This window comes from Corvus moneduloides, chromosome Z, assembly GCF_009650955.1.
Source record: "Corvus moneduloides isolate bCorMon1 chromosome Z, bCorMon1.pri, whole genome shotgun sequence".
Classification (NCBI taxonomy): domain Eukaryota; kingdom Metazoa; phylum Chordata; class Aves; order Passeriformes; family Corvidae; genus Corvus; species Corvus moneduloides.
The window spans coordinates 2,468,771-2,493,087 of NC_045511.1; the positions used below are offsets into that span (position 1 = coordinate 2,468,771).

Below are 24,317 nucleotides of genomic sequence, written 5' to 3' on the forward strand. Positions count from 1 at the left end.
TACAGCATCTCCTTTTAGGCACAGTGTGGAACAGAGAGAGCAAAAATAGAAATACAAATTTTTAATGATATAATAGCAGGACTAGAACTACATCTGACATAATAAAATAAAAACAGAAACCGGTCAATTCACTAAAAATTCAATTAAGTAAGCAGACAGGTATTTTAATATTTCAAGATTCTAATTACTACAACCATGCACTAATCCAAAATTTTATTCTAATTTATGAAAAAAGGAAAATTATTTGTATCAATAACAAAGTAAAGAAATCCCACACATCCAGTAAGATTTTTTTTAACAGCTAATGTAAAGACCAATATTAATTAAGTCTTCTATAATAAGACTGCAGTTTTACCTGGTGGATCCATTTCTATGTAAAACATCAAGTCTGTGCCACAATTTATATCTGTCTTAGGATATTCTATATCCAGTTCTTCCATATTCCAAACAGTATTGTACATTTGTATGAGTTTCACTGAGTAAGCTCAGATACAAGAAAGGAGTCAGGCTGTCTTTGTAATGGTGTCTTGGAATTCATTTTAAAACCTATAAGGGGCTGCACTGTAACCTATTACATCATAATCCTCAGCCAATCATGTCAAAATAATGTCACCAAACCACTCCTGCTTCCTCATTTTGTTCTACATTAATCTTAAAACAATTTCAGTTTTGGGAAGAATCTACATTTAGCAGAATTGCAATATAAAGCTGGTATTACACACAAAAGGAGCAACTCTGCTCTCCTTGCCCATGTTCCTGGCTCATTTTCCTGACTTTGCAGCATGGTACAGTCCAATCCTGGCAGGATGACAAAAGGCTGATATGCTGCAGCACGTAGCTCTTACACACACGCGCACAAAACACACGTTCACACACAGGGCAGCTCCCTTCAGAAGCAGGTCGGTCACATCTCAGGTGCATTCTCTGGCTTAAATGCCTCAAGTTTGCCATTCAAAAAAATTTAAAAGGATTCTACCTACTACACAGTTTTACAGTGTATATCCATTACACACTCATCTTACACAAACACACAGAGAGATGTATATATACACATAATGAAATATGGATTATGTTTTTAAACTCTACATATTTCTACTATTTTTATGGGCACACAGGTCTGATAGAGTTGAGATTATTATTTAAAACATGCTTACTGCAGAGAGGTCTTCCTCTCATACCATTATGTAATAATACACAATTCAAATCAATCTAGATTAATTAATTTTGAAATTGAAACCCCAAATATTGTAATCTCACATTCAGCAGATTCATTAAAACCATGGGAGAAAGTAAAAACTGAGCAAGATCTTGAACAGTGGTTTTGCTGAACATAAAAAAGGCTCTGAGGATACAATAAGATTCAACCTGCCTTTTCACATAGTTTCTCTACCCTATTGTCATTGATATATTTATCAAGTTAATTGTTTTTAAAAACAAGAGTCCTTTGTCAGTGTCTCTTTTGCCCCTTGACTTTAGATCATCAGCAACCTCCAACCATTTAGAAATATTCCATCTTAACTCCCTCCATCACTGACTGTAACTCTCTCTAACCTCTTGGAAGAAACATGGACAGAACAGGCTATTAACTTCAGAGCAGAATGCTCTGTAAAGCAATATGAACACTTTATACTCACTATAATCTATGGGGAGGAGAAAACCAGAGACCAGAAATATCTACAGCAAAGACTAGCTGTAGCAACTATCTGGGCCTTATAGCATAAGAAATCCTGGAGCAGCTGAAATGTGCTCTACCTCACAAATACTCATTAAAAAAAATTAACACAATTTATATGCTCTCTAAATATTTCACCCCTGCCCTCCACCCTCACCCTGCACTGTCTGTGCCCCTGAGCAGGTTACCTCTTTTAGACAAGCATCGACATACAAGAGCATGTCTGGAGTACCAACATATACAAAAAGATGCATGCTAGTTTGCTTTGTACATTTAGAAACTTCATTTTGAAGTAGACTCTCCCCTTCCTGTTGAGATAGACATGCTCCAAAGATTCTTTCCATTTCCAAAATGAAACAGGATACTTAAAATCACTCCAGACACAAGTCTAACTACTGAACTTAGAGGTTTTGCACACCTGCTACCCAAACAGTTAAGTTGCCAAGGTAATTATTTAAATTAAGTTACAAAGATTTCCTACAAAAACTGCATTGCTGCTTTTAGGTCTCATGTGGGATCAGTAAGTTTTTTTTATTCCATTGAATAAAGACTTTCAGGAAAAATTACTTCCCTAGGGTTTCACTGGTGGCCAAATTTAGGACTGAACAAACTTGTATAATCAGGTTAGTACTCAGCTCAGACTAGCCTAGCCTGCAGGCAAGAAAAGAAAGGAGGCAGATAGGCTATTCCCCATTCTGTGTATAACCTAGAGAGGTACTGAAGTACTTGACTTAAATTCATATATCTTAGGACATTTAAAGCTCTACCTGGTAATCAGTTACAGTACAATACTTCCATGAGATGATGAAAAAACCACAGAAACTCAAAATCACTTACTTTGTAAATTACGCATCGCAGATGATCACCCTTTTAATACAGTTGAAAATACGATCCAACATTGGTTTCCTCTTATAAAAATCTTGCTTAAAAATAAACCCTAAAACCTCCATTTACTAGGAGGCTTCTCTGAAGCAATGAAGAAAAAGAGATTGCTCTGCTTTCCAACCAGTGTTCCATAAAAACTCCTAAAAGAGCTGTAACTTGCAGTGAGAAAATCCAAGCCTTCTCTCTCAACTGCTTAAACCTCTGTGCTGTGCAGAAGGTATCCACTTACTCTGGTTCATCATTAAAAAGTGAACCTGACTTCAGTACGGTGAAAAAAAAAGAAAAAAGAAACCACCACCCTCAGTAGCTTGCACGTCTCTCTCAGATAAGGATCTCAGTTTCATGATTAACTTGGGTAGGTTCAAATATTTGCTGAGCCAGGGATTTCAGTTGGGGGATGGGAGCAAGATTCAAAGTAAAAGTTGTCATCAGCTAACAAGTGGCCAGTGCGGGGCTAACTTTCTCATTTTAGCTAAGTAAACGAGAAGACCATTGTAAGAGGCCTTAAAATAGTCCCTATCACTGGCTGCTGCATGCAGAAGATGAGAAAAGCACCATGAACAACCAAATACGGGAAGTGGCTAACTGCAGAAAGAACAGAGAATAAAAATTTTCCTTGAAAAGAGCTGCATCTCTAGAAGCAGCCCTGTGCAAGAAAAAGAGCCTGCTTGCAAGCACAGCATCACCTCCTATATGCTCACGCTGGATCACAAATAAAGGTGCTTTTCAAGACCCTTAGTCTGAGGCTATAGAGGCTTTTTATCAATTTCCTATAGAACTAAAAATATTAGACAAAACACTGCCTGTATCCATGGTGGTTTCCAATAAATCAGGATTGTTCATTTCTTGGGCAGGCAGGTGGGTAAATGAACACAGAGAGGTAAAATTGTACAGAGAGGTCAAGTTTATTTTCTTTGCCTTAGTGTTTGGTGGAGATCAAACTTGCTAAAGGAACAGAGCAGCGACTGAAGAGTTTGCTTCCCTCTGCCTACAGAAGTTACATTCTTTGCCAGCTAAACTTCTACAAGGAAATAAATTCAAAGTAAAAGGAGAAGCAAACACATTAAGAGAAAGAGAGAAGGGGATTAGTATTTTCCTCCCACTTCTTGCCAACAGTGAGAATTTCTAATAAAAACACTGAGAATTTCTTTGAGATCTGCTTGTTGCTCCTTAAGGCAGTAAAATAGTATTGAAAAGTTTTTTCTTCCTTAATACTTCACATACCAAAATCCTCCTATGCTATGAAACACCACTTGCACCTAATAATGAAATCCCAAATATCTGCAGTACATTTTTGATGTTTTGCAGTTGGTTGATTAGCTTCACCTAGAACAATCCCTTTCTTCCCTAGTTTTAGCCTCTGACTACTTGAACAATGGTCAGTTCTAAATGTAATTTAAAGCAGCAGTCATAAAGGTACAGACTACTTCAAGTGGAGATGGAAACCTGTGTTTCTGAACTAATTCAGCTTCAGTCTGTAGTTGATATGCTTCTTTACTGTTAAAATTGCAGAAGGGCTTGAGAACATTTCTTGGTTTATAGGGCCACAATACAGATGTATATAGTCAAAGGAAGAACAACAACCCAAACTTGGTTCACTGAACTTTTTTATCAGTTAAAAAAGCATAGATACCCACACAGAGATAATGAATTCCTCATTATCCTGCAGGAGAGAATCAATTATCTTGTCAAAAAAAGATACTGGCATGCACACGTATTTTCAAATATTGCCCTGTCTTATCTTTTTATTTAAATTTCAAAATCTTGAGTGGTGTCCATTTAATCTGCAGACTACTATTCCTTTCAGTCACATTCACAGTGTTCTTCTATTAACACAACACATTTTTTTCTAAAAAATGATGTCTGAAGCAGGAAGGGAACCGATCAGATTTGACATGCTTGCATGTGTTATACATACAAATACTTGCATACGGACATAACAATCCATAAAAAATGCTCACAACGTCATTTGCATTGTTTCACTTTTACCAAACACTTGCAATAAGGTATTGAGAAACATAAAGCACAGGCTTGTGTCAAAACTTAGACCACGGATACAGCATTCCAAAGTACGGTGGTTAGCCAAGCGTTGTGCTTTCCGTTAGGTCACGGATAAAGCCTGGCTTTTATTAGCTTAGAAGGGCCGCCCTCTGCTGGGTGAGACACGGATGCACAGGATCTGCCGTGGGCACGGGATCTGCTGTCCATGGACTCGCAGCTTTCTGCACGCTCCAAACCACGCTCGGCCCTGCTGGCAGTCCAGCCAAGACTCTGACATGCTGCAGACAAGTTCTGACAACGGAGAGCGTTCCTACACATTTGTTTATGGCCCCAGGACACTACCGACAGGACTGTAGTCTCAGGCTGCTGCCTACAGCAATCCAAGGTACCTTTGAGTCAAATTCCAGGAGGAACTGGATCAGCCTTCACATTGCCCTGGCTCTAGCTGTTACGCTACCACTCGTGCAAATGTTTTATGTAACTAAAAGCAAAGTGTCTTCACCTTGGTGATGCTGCCAAGACTTTCACCTCATCTCCAACAAGCGAGCAGCTACATATAAGGCAGTCTTATTACCTCACTCATTCTTACCTATGATCCTCTCAGTAATAAAACCTACTTTTTCAGCCTGCAGTATTTCAGAGTCTGAGCCATTATGTTACAAGCCTAGGAAACAGGGATAAACTGGGATGGACAGCCCAGACAAAGCAGCTCAGCTCTAGTTAGTGCACAGGCTATTAGAAGCTTTGACTCATTGATACAAGGCAGCTCTTTCCTTTCCTGTAGCTCTTTTTCTGCTCTTCACCAGCAATGCTACCAGCTCCCCACATTCCCTTGCTCTCTCTCCACATCCCACTTCCTCTTTGCCTTCCTAAGACACACCTCAGTCTCATACACCCAAAGCCACTTCCCACTCTTCAACACCACCCCAACTCCAGAAAGGACCCCTATCTCCCTAAATTCCCCACCCAAAATCACCTCCCAATTTTCTCTGTGTGGCCTGCCTTTGCAGCTGTGCGTGCTAAACTGACCCTGTTGCCCCAAGCACCTACTGCCCCATGGGCAGCTTTGGGATCTGCATCCAGGGCAGACCACCTCCAGGAGACTTTAAGATCCTTGACAACTAACTGAAAAAACTACCCCAGTGCTATAAAACTACCCTATGCCTATAAACACAGCCTAATATAGCCTATTTTCCGCTATTTACCTTCACAAGTCTGTATGATGTGTGATATTCTGTGAGACATGAGCAGCACTACTTGCTAAAATCTGTTACAATTAAGATATTTTCTTCTAATAATACTGTTTTGAATAGCACGTTTAGAGACCTGTACTTTGTTTCTGACTGTACTCTTTAATTTAAAGTCTGTGCAGCAGTACATCAAGCTCGGGTGTTCAGACGGGATGCAAAAAATCACCTACCTTGCCCACCACCACCATCTTTTGTCTCTCATACTGACAAAGTTGAAGAATGAGACAAGAATCAGAAAATTGATCTCATTTTTTCCAGCCTTATTTCTCCTGCAACATTACTTTGTCTTCATCTGCTACACAAGAACCTACGATTCTATGAATAGGTATTGTTAACTTCAGTACTTTTGTGTAGGACTAAGCACTGTTCTAATCCACAAACTAGAATCTATAGCTTGTTGATGAACACCTTTACAGACAAAAAAACCCAATCCAACCGTTTTGTGGTAAATCAAGTAATGGTCTAGGAGTAACTCTTCTGTTTGTGTTATGGCATCCAAAAATCATCACTCTAGCTAAAAGATGTCCAACTGAAGATGCCTAATTTAAGATACTAATTTAAAATACAATAAGATGTAAGGTCCAGTTCCTTACTTCCTATTGTTTTCAGGTAAGAAGGATAATTAGTGGGTGATGTGGTAAGGAAAAAAACCCGACAGCTGTGCAAAGATCTACTTGCTATTCAGATCAGTTACCTCTAACACTGCATTTACTGTATTTATATACTGCGTAAAATACCACCAGAACTTCATGCACAGCTTGTTTTAGACAGAATGTTCTCATCTTAATAAAAAGAATTAAGAAGGGAGGAAGCCATCACTCCAGCCTGTGAAAAAGAGAAGAAACCTGGCAGCACTGGCTTCCCTGTTGTCACTTAGTCATGACGTTATTTTCAGTAAGTAAAATTCTTTCTGCTTAAAACCTCTCGAATTCTCCACTTGTAAAATTCTGTTAAAGATTGTAATTCTCAAAATACTTACATAACAAATAAGGTCTATTTATTGGAATCTTCTTTTTATTACAATGTATCTAAACAGTCTTTATGGAAAATCAAGCCACTACAAGCAATAATCTTAAAGATGACAATGCTGAAGAACACAGAGTGTTTTTAATAGTTCTATGAGAACTATAAAAACAGCCCTCTTCAGATGTTCCAGTCACTGAATGATATTGGTGTGGAAAATGGACTCGTGGCCTAATCCTGCAAACTTACAGAACATTCTATACAGATTCAACTTTTGAAAATGATTCAAACTTTTTACAGGCCTGAGGGCAGAGAGACTAGCTAGCCAGACAGTACAAAGCCTGAAAATTTGTATCTGAGGGTTTTTTCCAGCATATTAGTACATGTGCTACTAAAGTGCTCTACTAAAAAACATTCCACTAGACATGATGGACTTTGAAATGCACAGGGAAGGAGTTCTGTTTTTGTAACAGATCACATGAAAAATCCTAGTAGGACTGTCAAAGTAAACTATTGCATCTTGCTATATTAATTAATGCAGAAGTAATATTAAAAACAAACAGATGTTCAATTATAATTATTAATGTAGTGTCAAATCGTATAAATCTGATGGATACAATGGCATTTCTTCAAGCACCCTAATGACATTCTCAAAATGACTAGATTCCTTGTCCTCATTAGTAGTTCTAACACCTTTCACTTTTATACTTTCCTCACATGAAGCAACTCAGGCAGATATGCAACCAAGTGATCTCTTAAATGCAATTTATAAAATACTCGCATTGAAACTGAAGAAACCATTGACTCCACCTTTGTAACCTCCCAACCAGTGCCTCTAGGCATACATATTTACATACTCCAAAGTGTTTGCAAACATTCAACCATAAAAAATGCTATTAGCATTAGACTATTAGAATCTGTTTTGCTTTTTAAGGCTTGTAACATGTGACAAAGAAAATAATTCTTCTACAATTAGCAGCTATTTGCTGATTCTTAGTAAAATAGGACAAATACTGTAAGTTTGCACTCTCCTAGTTGTTACAAAGCACTAGGCAGAAAAATATACAGTGGTTCTGGAAATCCCTGCTTAATACTTTACCAAAATTGAACAAAACTAAATAGCAAGCTGAAAAACGGATGTACACGAAATGTTAGGGAAAGTTTCCTAACTAACAGAGCTGGCAAGATTAGAAAAGTCTTTCAAACAGAGCATTAGGAACAAAAATTTTAGCCATTTTAAATTAATCTTCATTAGCTGATGAAGAGGATTATACAATGTGCCTACCTGAAATACAGAAAATAAAGCACTTTTCTGCTGTGTTCTAGCTCTTCAGATCTTAAGCAACTCTGCAAATCCTGCCATGAACTTTATTTTGTGCTTTGACTACAGAGGTGGGAAAGGTACAGGCTGTCCAATGCTCTGTTCACCCTTTCCTTTGTTAGGATAGTCTCTGTTAATAAGCTGTGAAAGGAATTGCTTTCAGCTAACAAGTAAAGTTCCCTGCATTAGTAATGTCCTTTCCACATAGTTAGCAAGCCTTGCTTCTACCAAATACCTGATTCAGACCCAGAGATTTTGCATAAATTAGAGGTGGGCTTTACTATTTGTTGACTTAATTAGATGTTAACTTACAGAAGCAATACACGTGGGATCTAACTTTCCTGCATGGGCTCTTAATATTTTTCACATTATTTATTGATATTGGTAAATAAATCTTTTTAGTATCTGGATTAAAAAATACATGTATGTAAATAATGTCTCCATAGGGTATAGCAAATCTAAGAAAATTTACCTGGGAGTAAATCGAGAGTTCAATAAAACCTGGAGAATTAAGCCCCCTACCACTGTATGATATGCATTCTATTGGTTTACAGGTCTCAAAAAACTCACAAATTCCTATTTGCTGTTTACTGAAAGAGAACAAAAATCCTAAGGGCTGTACAAACTATTGGCACTAAAATGACTTCAATGAAAAAAGACTATTGCTTATAAAACAAATACTGCACACCACTATAAAACATACGAGGAACTTCTACTTAGCTCTGTAATTGTACACTTTTGCCTTGCATTAAGTTTGATTTAAATAGAAAAAACAAAAGCATTTACCGTCCTTAAGTTGAATTTTAATATTTAAGAGAACAGATAACTTTTTAGATTAAAAATATTTTTTACCTGGTATGGGCTGTCTCTCATTCCATTCACTTGTGATTAAAACCTCTAGGACTTTTATGTGGTGTTCTGTATTATCAGAGCTGCAAGAAATGGATTAAGCAGTAAGAACTAGGAGAAATACAAAAGTTTACTTTAAAATTAAAAAAAAAAAAGGAAAAAATTTACCTCGCATCAGAAATAAGGTCAGAAAATTACTTAATTTATCTTATTTTGTATATAACCAATTTATATTTACAGTAAAAAATATGGTAAAGATGACCCACATACCTTGCTATCTGGAATTTGAAAAGCAGAGGGCTGAAAATTTCAGCCAGAGACCTTGCATTCAAGAGATTTTTGCTGGAGGCTTGACAAACTCTGAGGAAATGTTTGAGCAAATACTGAAGTGTGAGCCAATACTGGGGAGGTATATTTGGAGATCTGATCAGTTTCTTGAGCAACTGAGCATATTCCTCTGAGCTCTGCACTTCTGCAAGCAAACAGATAAACAATTCTTGAAACCAGCACAGGAACGTTCAAGTAAAATGAAACTATATGTGACTCCGTCAGAAGCACCAATTTTACAGAAAAAAATAATTCTGTCCTTCATTAGAGCCATACGATTTCTTTCTTCTTTTAAAAGAAATGAAATGCTCAGGGAAGAGTAAAGAGCAAGTATTTAAAAGTCAAATGGAAACAGATATGCATTTTGGTAAAAACCACAATGTGTTCAGAGTGTACTGGTAGAAGTCTGTCTTGTGTTTAGCGTCACACATGATTGGGTAATTCTGAGATGCACTAGATAAGTCTCACAGGTGCTGTTCTAACTTTGAAGGTTACCAGTAACAATATCCTGTCCTGAGATATATAACAGAATACTTGGCCCACGTGCTGAAAGCCTGTAAGCTGTACTTGTTTTAAATGACCACTGTAGATGATGAATCTCACATGCATGTATTTCTCACTTCACAATCTGCAGCCCCAATGTAATACAGCACTCCATGACCTCTAATACATTTACTTTGTCAGCACTGATAAAAAGTTAAAAATTAGCTTTCTGTATACAGGCAAGTCCTTGATTTTTTCCCCCCAGTTCTTCTATAGTATTTCTAGTTACTAAAGTGAAGAGAACTGTGTTATCCCTTGTATTTTCCATTATGTTTACCTAAATAAGTAACCAAATAATGCAGAATAATGTCTAGATCTGAATTGAAACAGCTTTCATCGAAAGTGGTAAAGGCTTCTGTGAGGCTGCCAGGTTGTGCAGAATCTTTGCTGTTCTGTGGGTGATAGCTGAACCACCAGATATTCAGAATTCTAACAAAAGCTTTTTGTTTGACATTTGAAATAATGTGATAATCATACCTTGAGCTACAGAAATCATGTCACTGTAAACAGCTGCTGGAATGATGGGATTTGGCAGGTCCAGGATATACCTCTTGAGAGCATCTGATAAAGTATGGACATCAAATGTCTCTAAATCTAATGAAGAGGCATCTAAAGGAAAAGAGAAACATGCTTTTCAGACTTCAGAAACTGGAAAAAATATATAAGCTCATAATAAGCCAAAATTGCTAACTTTCACCTGGTTTATAGGGAACAATTCATAAGAATGTTAAGACACCAAGAAACACCTTTGAGATGAAGAACACACAGAGTTCAACACCCTGCTCAGTCCTTTGGCATCTGATGAACCAAATGGCTTCCATAGCTGTGTGTGGCCTTCCATCACATACAGCTCAGGATTGAACTCAGAGTAATGGTAGTGACTTGCTGCATCTTGGCAATGTTATGAGACATCAGAATATTTTTTACAGGTCTCTGTTTTATATGTAAATATTTTGTGTAAGAAGTAAGTACTAATCAAAAGTTTGGTCAAATGCAGCTTCTCTACAAGGAGCTATTTCTATTATGACTGAAAGTTTGATTAACATCTTGGGGATCCAAGTCTGCAAATATTTATGTAACTAAGTCGAAACAAATATACACGTGCAGAACTGTGTGTTTGGTGGTTTATGCAGCTGTTGGGATTTGTCTTGTAAAACTTGATACCCCCTTCCAGGATAGCTATGACTTGGGATAAGGTTTGGGAGTGTCACATAAAGGACTACTTGTTAGTGTCGGAGCAAGGAATATCGGCAGCAAAAATAAAAATGGGAAAATACAGAAATCCTTAGTTAGTAAAAGCAAGATTAGGGTTCATCCTATAACATGAAACTCTGGCACAGTAAAGTCCGAAGTGTATACAAAAAGATCCATATTTTGTACAAGCATTTAGAGGCATTAATGCTGATCAGCCTTCTATCTAGCAAGGTCCCTGGTAAAATAACTACTGAATCTGTTTGTCCAGTTTAAACAAAGGCAACGGGGAAGTAGAGCAATCAGATATATGGTGTGTCTACAAACACCGTGAAATAAAGCAGCCAAGAGGGGGTAGTGAGAAACTTTGTTGCTTCTTCACCTCCTTTGTCTTCCCCAACGAAAAGCTTGCAATATGAGCTCAAATCTTATCGGACACCAAAGAATTTGCATGAGAAAGAAGACATAATGAATGTCTTTGATGATACAAAACTTGCAGTGTGGGAATGAATTCTACAGCAGCAATGGTGTGTCAGAGAATCCAACCATAAATTCTTAAAAAACCAGTTTTTATTAGTTTTGTTGCTCACTGGCTGTTTTTTATTTCATAAACTAAGTTAAATCATGCTTCTTCAGTGTTGACCATTTCTCTAAAGTATGTCCCAAATTACGATAATGAATACATGAGTAATAGTACACTTTGCAACTTTCTGGGTGTAGTATCGTAGACAGACCCGAACTCTTCCATCTGCTGAGCTGGCCAGATGTAAGTCAGCTTTGATTTTGGAGCTAGATAGTATTGTGTTGATGCTAACAGACAGTAACCCAATTAAAAAATGGAGAGCATTCTAACCACTAGCAGAACAGCACACTAATGCAAGTTCACAACTTTGTGACCAAAGCTGACTTTGCCCTCTGCATTAGAATTCTGCTAATTCAAAGAGAGCAGGCAGAGGAAATGAGATCTGTCTGTATCCCTGCACCTGCATACTCTCTGCACCAGCTCTGTCCCGGAAGATCCCAATCCTATCTTAAAGAGACCTCAGAAAGAGACACTTCTACTAAAGAGTAAGGTTCTGTTTCTGTTACTCAAACATAACTACATTTTAAGTAAGAATACATGTAAACCATGAGTTTTTCATCTCAAGAGATAGATGAACCCTTCATAAAAGTATATCTCAGTTTAAAGACTTAAGAAAGGATTCAGATAAATTAAGAGATACAATCATATTGGTGCCACAGAAAATCTGGATTTATCTGGACTGAAAAACATAAATACGATACTAAAAATGTGACTGCTATCATGAGGCTGCTAGCACATGCCTATCTCCTCTCCCTGCTTGTACACATACACTTCACTGCTACCACAATCAGCGCAGGGGAGGATGCTCTTTTGTTTTGAAAAAACAAGGGTTTTTCTGAATATCATCTCAGAGTATCATCTCTTATTCACTTTGTTAATGTTTGCAATTATTAAAAATGAGGAGACTAATTCACTGTGTGAGTTTGCTTTCTTTGTCCCTCTGGCAACAAGGCACGTAACCATTTTCATTTTCTACCCCTTCTATTTTGTGCTCTTTTAAGCAAGTGAAAGCTCACACCACACATTGCACACCAGCTTGCCAAGTCGTGGCCAAACTCTCCTCCTACTCTCATACTGAAACTGGGCTGCCATGGCAATATATTCTGGCGCGAAGTAGAAATTAGGCATACCAAGAAAGAAGAGGAAATATATTTCAGGAAACTTGAAGGGGTATGTGGTGTTACTGGTGTAGTTGCATTTTACTGTCTGAGAACTCAGCCTACAATATTGAATCAATTGTCTCTTTCACTTCAGTATCACTCTGCAGCAGGTAGATAATGGGCTGCTATTGCCACCTCACCCACTGGACCAAAAAAATGCACACACAGAACTGTATATAAACAACTGGCCATTTGTTTACAAAATAATAACCTGCAGCCTTTCAGGAATAATTATCTTTACATTGATTCTGAACAAAACACCTTGTTTTTCTCTGTACAGCTAGATTGTCAGTCTTTGAACAAGCAAGAGGACAAGAAGAGATTTAAAAAATTATTCTTAGAAGAAAAACATGCAGTGGAGACATGAAAAAAGACAACTTTAAAAGTGAAAAATACTTTAAGTATGAAGTGTAAAAGTTAGAGAACTTTTTTACTTATATATGTCATTTTAATAGTATATTATTGAGAACCAGCATACATGAGTGGGAGTGGTCTGACCACAAAATCTGTCTAGTGCTTTAAGGAAGAGAACTGTACTTACCACATTCAAAAATTTGTCTTAATTCCACTGTGCTGTTTGAGCCTTGTGCTCCATACAAAGTTGAGCACTCCAGACCTTCAAAACAAAATCAATGGGACGTATTAATATTTTGGTGACTGTTGCTCTGACGCAACATATTTCTGTTTTCTTCAGTAAGTACTGACAGTATAAATTAGCAACATCCTTTTCACACTAAAAATGTGATTGCTTTTTAAGCCTGTAAGACCCCTTTGTGCATTTAAACTGCTGTGTCTACAGAAAGAGCTGGGCAAGGAAGATCAGAGATGCCAGTAGTCCCACATATTCTGTACTGGCCAACTGTAGAAGGCCAGGACTAGGAAACAGACTCACACTGGTGTCAGAGAAAATATCTGTATATCTTACATAATATGTCTAATAATTCGCCTGAATTATTACAAAAGACATCACTAAATGTTTTCACATGAAAGATACTGTTTACAAGTTTCCTACATCAGTGAAAATAGAGAAGACACAAGGAAAGAGACCATGTGCAGGGATGCAGAGCAGTGACAATTTAACACTATCACTGGTGTCACCTGAAAGCAGCAGTTTGTTATGCAAACTGGTGCTAAATACTGGCCCTTCACGTTGATATCAGCAAGCTCCTACTCTTTCAGAAAAGGCTTACATTCTTCTAAAGTGTCAGAGGACTATATTAGAACCTATGTCCCCAAAGACAGCAGCCTAATTCTGATCAGAATACCACTTTTGCTCTTGTCCCCCAGCTTAAGGCTCCTGAATGAGTAGGACTCATTGAGCTGCTCCTTACCTCACCAGGTCTGTGAAGGCAACATCATAGTAGGTGCCAGGAAGACAGAAATAGGGCAAAAGAAATACGACATTGTAAAAGAAAGAGGAAAGCCTCAATAGGATGGGGAGACATCAGCACAGGAAAGCAGGTGAGGAAAAAAACCACAAAAGAAACTCTGTCTGGCTCACTATAGAGCAGCAGTAAAGAATTGACTCCTGAAGAATAAAACCAGTTCTTGTAACCTCTTCATATTTCATTCTTTTCTTTTTTCCCCTGCTTTGGGACAAAACATTACTTTTTTCCCTGTGTGCTGTGTATCCAACTCAATGTCATGCTGGCATTTCCATAACCAACTTAAGCTGCTAACTGGTTAGAAAAAACCAAAACAATACCAATACTTCTACCTTACCTTTCAATAATACTTATATTAGTTACTAAATGCCATTTGAGGTAAGCTTTGGCTTTGCTCCTACAGTCCCAATAGCCTCCAATAAGCAGAAACCAGTGCAACAAACCTTAAAGAAGATTATTTTGGATGTTAAGTAATGTGATGCATTATCAGCTCTAGAAAGAGAACATGCCAGCTCTGGATCTGATTCTGCAGTCTTGATTAACATAAGCAACAAAAAACTTAAGTAGCTCATTCTTCAGCTTACCTTTCTTTTCAATTGTCTCTATGATCTTGACAAGAATCGGTGGAGCAACATCAGGAGGTGCAAACTGCTCTGTAAGGTCTGGAAGTGAAAAAGCTGTAAAAAAAAGAAGAAAACTAAGCCAAGCTGGAGGTGAATCCAATTACTTTTATGAAAATGATGACATATAATGCATCCAGTTAATTTTTAATTATAGAACAAGCATCCCACTTGTCAGGGCTATATGAGAAAATTCCATACTTAATCAAAAATTTGAATAAAATTTATGACTGCTGCATTTTTCATAGCATTTTCTTTTAGGGACCTCAGTCCTAGATTCACTCTCCATATTGTCTAGGAAAAGAAAACACAATAAAAGTTTGCAGTCCATGGATGTGCAGAAATAAAACGCAAGGAAGGAAAGAAAACATCTTTTGGTCAGAGACATTTACATACACTGTGCACCAAGTGAAGGTGCTAAACACATAACCGTCTGTGAGTGCCTGATCCCCCGGGTAAAACAGACTTACAAAGGCCTGAAACAGCAGTAGAAACAAGTATTTCACACTCAAGCTCAGTAACTTCTGTGCATTTCGATTTCCAAGCATTGTACTATTAACAGTATAGTTTACTTGAAGCAAGAATTTTCTTATCTACGTGGACTGGTTAGGAATAAACAGCAGTATAATTGGAAAGGGACACTTTGCAGATTCAAACAAAACTGCACACGAGTTTTATACAAAGTCAGTTTTCATGCAATCTTGTTTCCTTGTGAAGAGAACATACTCTGTAAAGGAATATTCTGGCTCTGTGAGGAAAGATTTATCTCTAAATACACAATTTTTGTCAAAAGAATAATTCAGAAGTTTTAGAGTGGTCCTGTTTAACACTTGGAAACAAGAATGTTTACATACAGATATTAAACCACTGCCAGAAACATCTGGCATAACTTGATGGATTATGATTGATAAACAAAGATTAACCACTGAAGTAAAAATTGCCAGTTGCCTAAGCAATGATGATGTTTGCTCAGTTAAACTCACCATGGTCAAACAGAAAGCAATTCTTAAACACACATACACATAGGTGCCTGCATGGTATATGAATCCATATATGCACATGCACACCCCTTGTTTTCAGAAGACTGAAACAAAATGATGAGGATAACTAAGTAGAAGGAGAAAAAAACACAACAGAAAATTATGAACAGAGAGTTTTTAAAGAAAAACTTTGACATAGCCAAAAAAAAATTAAATATATCAAGAGAGAAAGAGAAAGCAGACAATTTTGGCTAGTAATTCACCCTATTTTGGATTACATAACTTCATAAAAATGCAAACCATTTTGCTGCAGTTTAACCCCAGCCAGCAACTAAGTCCCACACAACTGTTCATGCACTCTCCTCTGGTGAGATAGGGTGAGAGTCAGAAGGATAAAAGTGAGAAAATTCGTGGATTGAGGTTTAGATAGTTTAATAGGGAAAGCAAAAGCCATGCACAAAAGCAAAGCAGATCAAGGAATTCATTCACTGCTTCCCATGGGCAGCCAGATGTTCAGCCATCTCCAGGAGAGCAGGGCTTTATCACTGGGTAAGGGTAACTTGGGAAGGCAAACGCCATCACTCTGTACATCTTCCACTTTCTTCTTCTTCCCCCAGCTTTACTGCTGAGCACAGTGCTCTGTGGTACGAAATGTCCCTGTGTCAGTTGTGGTCAGCTGTCCTGGCTGTGTCCCCTCCCAACTTCTTCTGCACCCCCAGTCTCCTCACTGGTAAAGTGGGGTCTGAAGGAGAAAAGGCCTTTGCACTGTATAAACCCTTCTCAGCAGTAATTAAAACATCCCTGTGCTATCAGCACTATTTCCACCATAAATCTGAAATGCAGCCCCATGATAGCTACTATGAAGAAAATTACTTCTGCCCCAGCCAAAACCAGCACAAATTTGAAAAACAGTAAAAGAGCAAGGAAGGGACAGAAGTTTGGAAGTGTAGAGAGATGAGAAGCAAAATGAAAGACAATAGTAGTAATGGAAGTGAAGCATACTTGCAAAAAGAAGGAAAATGATGGTACCATAATGATGGAATACTTTCTAATCCATTCATAACTGAGGATATTAGAAAAATATCTGTTAGTCATAACAGTTTAACTTAAGAGGCCCAGAAAATAACCATTCAGGAGTTTCAAAAGAGTTGTCTATGCAGATCTCTGGCCTCCTGATGCTTTTTAATGACTTGAGGAAATTAAGAGCAATTCCCACAGATCCGAAGAGTTCTAATACTCAATCCAGACGCTGAAAGGACAAGTAACATACCTACATGCTAGTTTCATTTTAAGTCCTGGGCAAAATAAAGAAAAACCTAAAACTAGGCTCATAAAGACAGCAGATAGCACTGTAACTAAGGATTATCTGCACAGCTTTTCAGAGGATAGGTTCTTTCCTTAGTGGCACCTTTGTGAGCTGAAAAATGCAAATGAGTAGACATAATAAACTCCAAAATTCTGTCAGATATTTGACTTAGTATGACACTCCTATTCAAGGCTAAATTCAAAGAAAGCATGCTATATAGATGTATTAATGCAGAACAAGCTACTCAGGGAGCAAATGGACTTTTCAACTCTTTCCATCTTGAAATCACTTTCAGATTCCATTTGGAACATCTCTTTTACATCTGCTTCATCAAACACATGATGGGCTCAAATGGAAAATGCTGCACTCCAAGCAGCCTCTGCTGAGGCATACTGAAATACAGACCAACAGATTTGTGATGTTCAGATCAAATAGTTCTTTTCAACCCCAAACTATGAAACTATCTTATGATGTAGACAAATCTATTGAAAGAATAAATGAAAGATCAGAGTCATATCAAAGGGTACGCCATGAAAATATTCAGATTGTGAGATCCTAATAGACTCAAGAGAATGCAAAGGGTTTAAAATGGGTCCGTTATATGGTAGCAGAGGAAGAACAGGTTTTAACAACAGCGTTCACATATTTTTACCTATGAAAGTAACTTTCTGATCCCTTAGGTAGCTAGTTACACTAAATTTTTCCCTCTTTCATAACAGCAACAGAATTGCATCATCTCTGAACAAAGATGCTCATCTCCTAATTCCAGCTGGAGGCAGCATGCAGCCATAGTCAGCAGTCTAAACTGAAATAGAGGAAAGAGACAAGGATAAATAGAGACAGAGAAGTCAAAACTGACAGACATTTGAACCTTATCAAGTGACAGCTTGGCAGTTCAGGGATGGCCCATCCAGGCTACTGAGCCTGGAAAAGCTACATGTGCTTTTACATATGAAAGCTACACTGCTTTGTTCCATTAACCAAATTGTGCCTTGAAATGATGGCAAGACATACAAATATCTATCAACAAGGTGTATTTAGAAAAATAATTTCAATTTCCAGTGATGTAGACTTTCTACATGACGGATGGAGTCCAAGGAAAGCAAAGACGAGAACCCAGCATCAGGGGAAGCTGTCAGCTCAGGAAGAAGCCCCTTGCAAGGTGAAGACAAGACAACACAGAAGACAGTTTGTCTCCATGGGACATTGGGATTGGGGTGGTGTAGACTTTACCTAAATTACCTAAGCAGAGAGAGCCTCTTCCTGCAACCTTTTTGATGCTCCATGCTTTTCATCTAAACTTTAAGCAGAATTTTAGCTTATAAACTAGGTTTGTATCATAATCTGTTACTTAATATCTTTGTTGTAGAGTATTCATCAATCAATAATATTCTTACTTAAAGTGAAAGGCTTTTGGAAGCTATGCATTTCCCTTTATATTTACACAAAATCTGTAATATATCTACAAAATGTGTATGCAAAGAAAACATCACATTGCTTAAAAGGAAAAGTTTCTAAAACTTCTCTGCTACCCTAAAATATACATTTTAGGAGTTCAGAGGATTTCTGATGTCTCTTCCTCCCTTAATCCCGTTCTTTTCCGAAACTGGAAACTTACATAGCCAAAGACATTGCTGAACTTTTAGATGACATGAGACTTCAAATGAATGACAATCTATTCCATAAATATGTAGTCTGTAAAATACTTGTGAATTTGACTGAAAAATCAGGTGTAAGAGTTCACCTCTCTTTTAATACTATGCACACTGGTCAGTACAAGCTCTACAGCATAGACAGCTTTACAGACATAAACAACAGAGAGACACACTGGCAGGTACAAAACCTGCAGTTATCAGCGACACAGCAGTTACAGAAGAAAACATCTAAGCCACACAGTTACAATGCTCAGCAACACAGAAAAACATTCATTCCATCAGCATGTTGAAGATAACATGAACAAATTAAAATCACTTAACCTCCCACCTGTTCTAGGATTTCCTACTCATTGAGTCACCTCCAATATAATTAACGCGTAATATCATAATGACTTTTGCTTCAAATTTCCCAACTTTTGCACAAAATAGAAAATTATGTTCATTTAAAGGTGAAAGGTGTCACAAGACATACATAGTCAGAAAAAAGCCCCAAAAAACTTAACAGTACTCAGAGAACTGAAGCCACTTTATTACATTTATACAGAGGACAGCTCAATTTGGCAACAGTGCACTTCAGTTTTAAAATGCTCAGAGGAAATCTCAGAAGCTAAACTGAAGAAAATTACACCTAATTTCTGGGGGGAAAGAAGAATTTAAAAATGAAAAAAAAAAACCAATTACTTCAAGAACCAGAATACAAATTATAATTAAAGAAGTCCCAGTTCTAGATTAGGTGTTCCAGGAGAAAACCCAGCATGCATATTAAGATTTACAGAGAGAAAGGAAAACTTTTTAGATAGGTCAGTTTTAGTAAAAGACAACTTAGAAGAAACACTCACATGCAACCTGCATTTAGTACCTGATTTCAAAAGAATCTTTTTCTTTGAAGAATGCTGTAGGACAGCAAAGATGTTTGGAGAACCAAATCCACTTTAAAGGATCTGAGCAACTTTGTATATCCCTTTGCTAAAATTCCGCATGAGTTTTTCATTTAAAGCAATATTTTCCCCCAAATTCCTCTGTTTTGTTCTCTCTCTTTTTTTTTTTTTTCCAATTCCAGGGTCTCCAAAATATAATGATTCTCAAAATGGTCCTCTATTTAGGTCTAGCAGTGGGTCTCCAGATAGTGAGGAAGCTTCTGATGACACTTGATAAAAGTTGGATTTTCCACTAGCTCTACTTTTACCTTGTCACAGTGAGAGCCAATGAGATGAACCACAAATCAAGGGTTCTCTCCAATCTGCAAACTCTTCCTTCTCCCTGTTACGGGCAGAACTGAACATCTCTAAGACAATGGCAATGTGTGGGAGATGAGAGCATACCTTACATTCAAGGGTTGCCAGCACAGCTACAAAGTGGAAGATGAAACCCGCACATAGCTGCACCTTTTGGAAGGGTTCTCAGTAAAAATACATAGAGTTAGTACCTGGCAATGACAAGTGGAAATTTAAAGCAGCAATTTGGCTTCAGATGCTTCTGAGACATATCTTTCATTACTGCTAGAAGAAGAATGAAATTGAAAAACATATATAATACAGCCCCTTAGAAGGTACAGTACATACCATGAAAGGGAATTTAATTTCTAAACATTTACAGGAACTATATACTAACTCTACTTGAATTTAACTTTGAGTTAAGATTACTCCATGAATGTTCTTATTTTTCCAGGAACGGCATTAAAGTTTGTGCACACATTTTTCTTTTGATGAAAACAAATTCTACTATTTGAGAGCTCAGGTCTTAAGATGATCATAATACTTACGGTACATGCAGATATACTCTTTATGCATGCAGTTCTATCTACTAACATAATGATTTTCTATAGATTTACAGGCATCCTTGTTTGAAAGTCATACAATAACTCCAGACATGAAAGGTTTTACCAGTACTTAAGTCAGCTACATTAAACATAAGCATATTAATTAATGCAAAAGAAGAAATGCAAAGGTAAGGATCATGGTCAAGCAACTTGACAGAACTTGTGATAATGGTCCAACAAGATTAGCCAACAAACTGTGAAGAAATGATGGCTGCTCAAGCACCTAAAATACTTCCGCCAGTGGCACCTTCAGTATAATGCATTACCAGCTGTGGACAGCGGAGGGTTTCCTACAAAGTTCAATACCCATGCTTGCTATTGAAAATTCTGGGAAACACAGGAGCTTACTTTCTTGATTGAAATACTATTATTTCAGCAGTTATGCACTCTACTAGGTACAGGAAATGGAATTCAAACAATGTTCCACTATTATCACCTATCCTCCTTGAAACAGAATCCAAATTTAAATAAGGATCCATAATGGCTGAATTTAACCGCTTAACAGTATACAATGTTGAATTCCAGTGAAGATGCATTGGAAATGAGGGCAACTTGGCAGTTCTGCAGGTCCTTTCAGGCAGTGGTATGTATTGAGCAGTCCCATGTACTCCTCCAGGGTGCTGGCTGCTAGTGACCCCCATATCAGAGACAGCAGAGCTTGGGGAGATTGTGCTGGGAACACACCAAAAGCCATCCCTGAGGAAACACAGGTCAAGAACCTGGAAAAGTGGAAAGCAGTAGGAGGTACTGCCACACAGATGATGGCAAAACCTGAAGCTTCTCATGGCCTTGTGGCGGCAGATGGTACAGATGCTGAGCCTTAGCCACTGCAGCCCTCTCAGCACCTGCTGTTATCAGCAGGGAAAGAAAAGGCCACATGAGCCTCACAACACATCAGAGTGAAAGGAGCCTTACTGACACAAAACTCTTAGTGAGAGGGAATTCTGTGATCCATGGTATGTTTCTCAACAGTCTTAAAAAGTAGCGAGTTCCTGCAAAAAGTTTTAGTACAACAGTATGAAAGATTAAAAAAACCCTGAACTCTAAACTCTGTGGAGAAATTTTCCATAGAAATCTGTGCTTTGGTTTCAGTATCAGACCAACACAGAAGATAAGTCTGGTCTTACAATTAAATACCAAAGAACAACTCACTCTGAGATTTGAAGACCGCAACCTTGCCTTGACATTTGCATTTTCAGATAACCTAATGGTATTTACCACAAGAACAATGTTCATAACTGCCCAACTGCCATTAGCAAAAGGTTTTCACTGGGCAAAGATGAAAGACAAAAAGGTGAGAGTGAAGACAAAGTCAATGTCACTGTGTGTCTCAGATAAATCAAGGATAGCAATAGATAGTAAATTCAGCTGCAACTGTTGATAGAGAATACCTCTCTTTAGCCCCTACTGAGATGATTTGGTTTGGCTACAGTTAAATGCTACTGGAGGCTGAAAGCACCATTTAAAGTCAGGAGGAAAACCTGTTCAGGGCTCAACCACCTTCTCCAGTACTGGTTTAATTAGAAAGATTTTAAAGCACAACACCGTTCATGGAAAAATATGAAAGAGATTTAAGCTTCCGTGAATTTGACCTATTATTACAAGTGGCTTGATAAGTCTATGAACTATTACTTGTCTCTTACTTTTGTGAGATGTCATCAGTCAGGCAAATTGCAGACTCAGAATACCACAGAAGCCTTGGCAGTAGAGAAGACTAGATTAAGGACAACTGAAGACAGGTGAAAAGTATTGCAGCACTAGAAAAAGAAATGGTCATGCCCACCAACACTATGAGCCTTTGGGTTCAGAAGAAGTTCATTTAAGTGAAGGCAGAAAAATGTCTGAGACTCAGGATTTATTGTGATATGAATGGCCCCAGAGTTATGAAAAAGAATACAGAAACTATGCCTGCCAGTGACTTTAAACAACTGGGGTACAACTGGAAAGTTGAATGAAAATACCACCAATTTATAATCCTTGAATATTATGTACCCATCACAGTCTGCTTCTTCGACTGGTCAGAAGGTGCTGGGCATGAACAGGAGGACAAAGTGGTAACTGGATTTAGATGTTCTCTGTTAAGAGAACATTGAAGATCTTAGCCAGGAAATACATATCTGTACTGAGAAAATGATTTATTTCATCTGCTGTCATTCCTCTTTTTACTTTGTCTTCAATGGAGAAACATCTGAATAAAGCAGAACAGAATAAAGCCTTCCTAGGGCATCTCAATGACAACATTTAACCCTCACAGCTAAACAGTATTCTGACAATACACTTTCAGACTTCAAATATCTTTGTAAAGCATTCATACTTCTACTGTGATCCTACATCAGTAAAACTGAGTGACAACAACTTATCCGAGGGGCTTATTCCAAAAGGATGACAACAGCAGTTCTCATGAGCGTGATCTTCTGACTCATCAGTCCCAGTTTACTGCTCAAAACAAAGCCAACACCTACAGATTCCTCTGTGTAAGGTAGGTACTAACAACATAGCCTATACTGTTGAAAAAGGGCAACTCAAACCAACTTTTACAGAAAAATGTACAAAACGTGTCATAATATTGTGGCACTTAACAGAATAAGGCAATCATTTTTTCAGAAGGATGAACACATGTATATTAAAATTGGGCCATTTATAGTCCATCCCACTAAATCTAAGAGGGTCAGAATAAAAACTGAATGTTACTTCATTTTATCCTAGCTACGTATAGTGTGTCAAAAAGACATAGTTACCTGCATAAATCAATGCTGTAACTGAGATCAATAAAATACTTTGCCTAGATACTTCCCAGGGTTATCAGCTCACATGAAAGCAATGCTCTGGCTGATAAAGTATCATGTGCATGGTGACTATGCAGGGCATTTTGGGGGGCCAGGAGAACTAATTCCTCTCTTCATCCAACTTCATGAAGTTGTGCCAGCTGCATTCTCAGGGCTAAAAAGAACAAGGGGCAACTATGTGAAAAGGGGTGAAACAAGCCCTGGTAAATACAGATTAGTACAAGAAAATAATCCACGAGGAATAGATGGCAGGACTAGGCAGAAAAAAGCTCTGATTTGATCTAGAAAGTCTTACTTCATAAGATATCCATTCTCTGAAAGACATACAGGATCTTTGTAACCTTCTCTGTCACAAAAATGAATACTTGTCCTAGAGCTGCTGCACTAATCAACTAAGAATTCCTGTAACACAAAACAAAATGAAAGCAGGGAGAGAAAGAACAAAGAGATTGTATCTGGCTTGAGGAAAGTTTAGTTGCAGAGATAAGCAGAAAAACAAAACCACAAAGCAACATAGTATGGAGAACTGTATTCCTTTATAACAGTTTAATACTTTTAATAGTCTCTGATAATAATGTTTCACACTTATTAATTTATAATATTTCATAAAGCCCTATTTCTATCATCAATTGAAAGAGAAGTGATAATGTCTGTACGGGGAAGGAATTCTGTACATAATATTCTATCAGATTAAACCTCAGTAACTTTATGAATTATGAGCTGTCAGACATTTTTCTCATCTGCTATAGAACATACTTCTTAGAAATAGAAGCTATAATTAAGATAACAGATGTTCTTTGTTGGCTTCATCTGAAGCATGGATAATTTTTAAAAAGCAGCCTGTAGTTAAGACAGTATTCTGCTTCCCTCTATGGGTGAGCTTTTGCAATACTCCTTCTCCAAACAGAATTGAATTTAAAGTTTGAAATGGCTGCAACTATTTACAACTATTATTAACACAATTAGAAAACATGAGCAGTACTGTTCTGAGGAAAAAAATATTAACTAAGTAAAATATTCT

General features: G+C 37.6%; 1 protein-coding gene across 4 annotated transcripts in view; it reads right to left on the bottom strand.

Moving 5' to 3' along the window:
* Nucleotides 1-24,317, bottom strand: part of PIK3R1 (phosphoinositide-3-kinase regulatory subunit 1) — a 60,606-nt gene that overhangs the window by 12,142 nt on the left and 24,147 nt on the right. For 2 of the 4 annotated variants that reach the window (XM_032095407.1, XM_032095408.1), the window contains exons 3-7: nt 14,715-14,807; nt 13,287-13,361; nt 10,289-10,420; nt 9,212-9,413; nt 8,945-9,024 (exon numbers count right to left, since the gene is read on the bottom strand). In XM_032095407.1, coding sequence (XP_031951298.1) covers nt 8,945-9,024; nt 9,212-9,413; nt 10,289-10,420; nt 13,287-13,361; nt 14,715-14,807 — 582 coding nt within the window. Of the gene's footprint in view, nt 1-355; nt 710-2,509; nt 2,825-8,944; nt 9,025-9,211; nt 9,414-10,288; nt 10,421-13,286; nt 13,362-14,714; nt 14,808-24,317 lie in introns of those variants that run through there. The other 2 variants (XM_032095410.1, XM_032095409.1) reach the window with 2 other exon arrangements.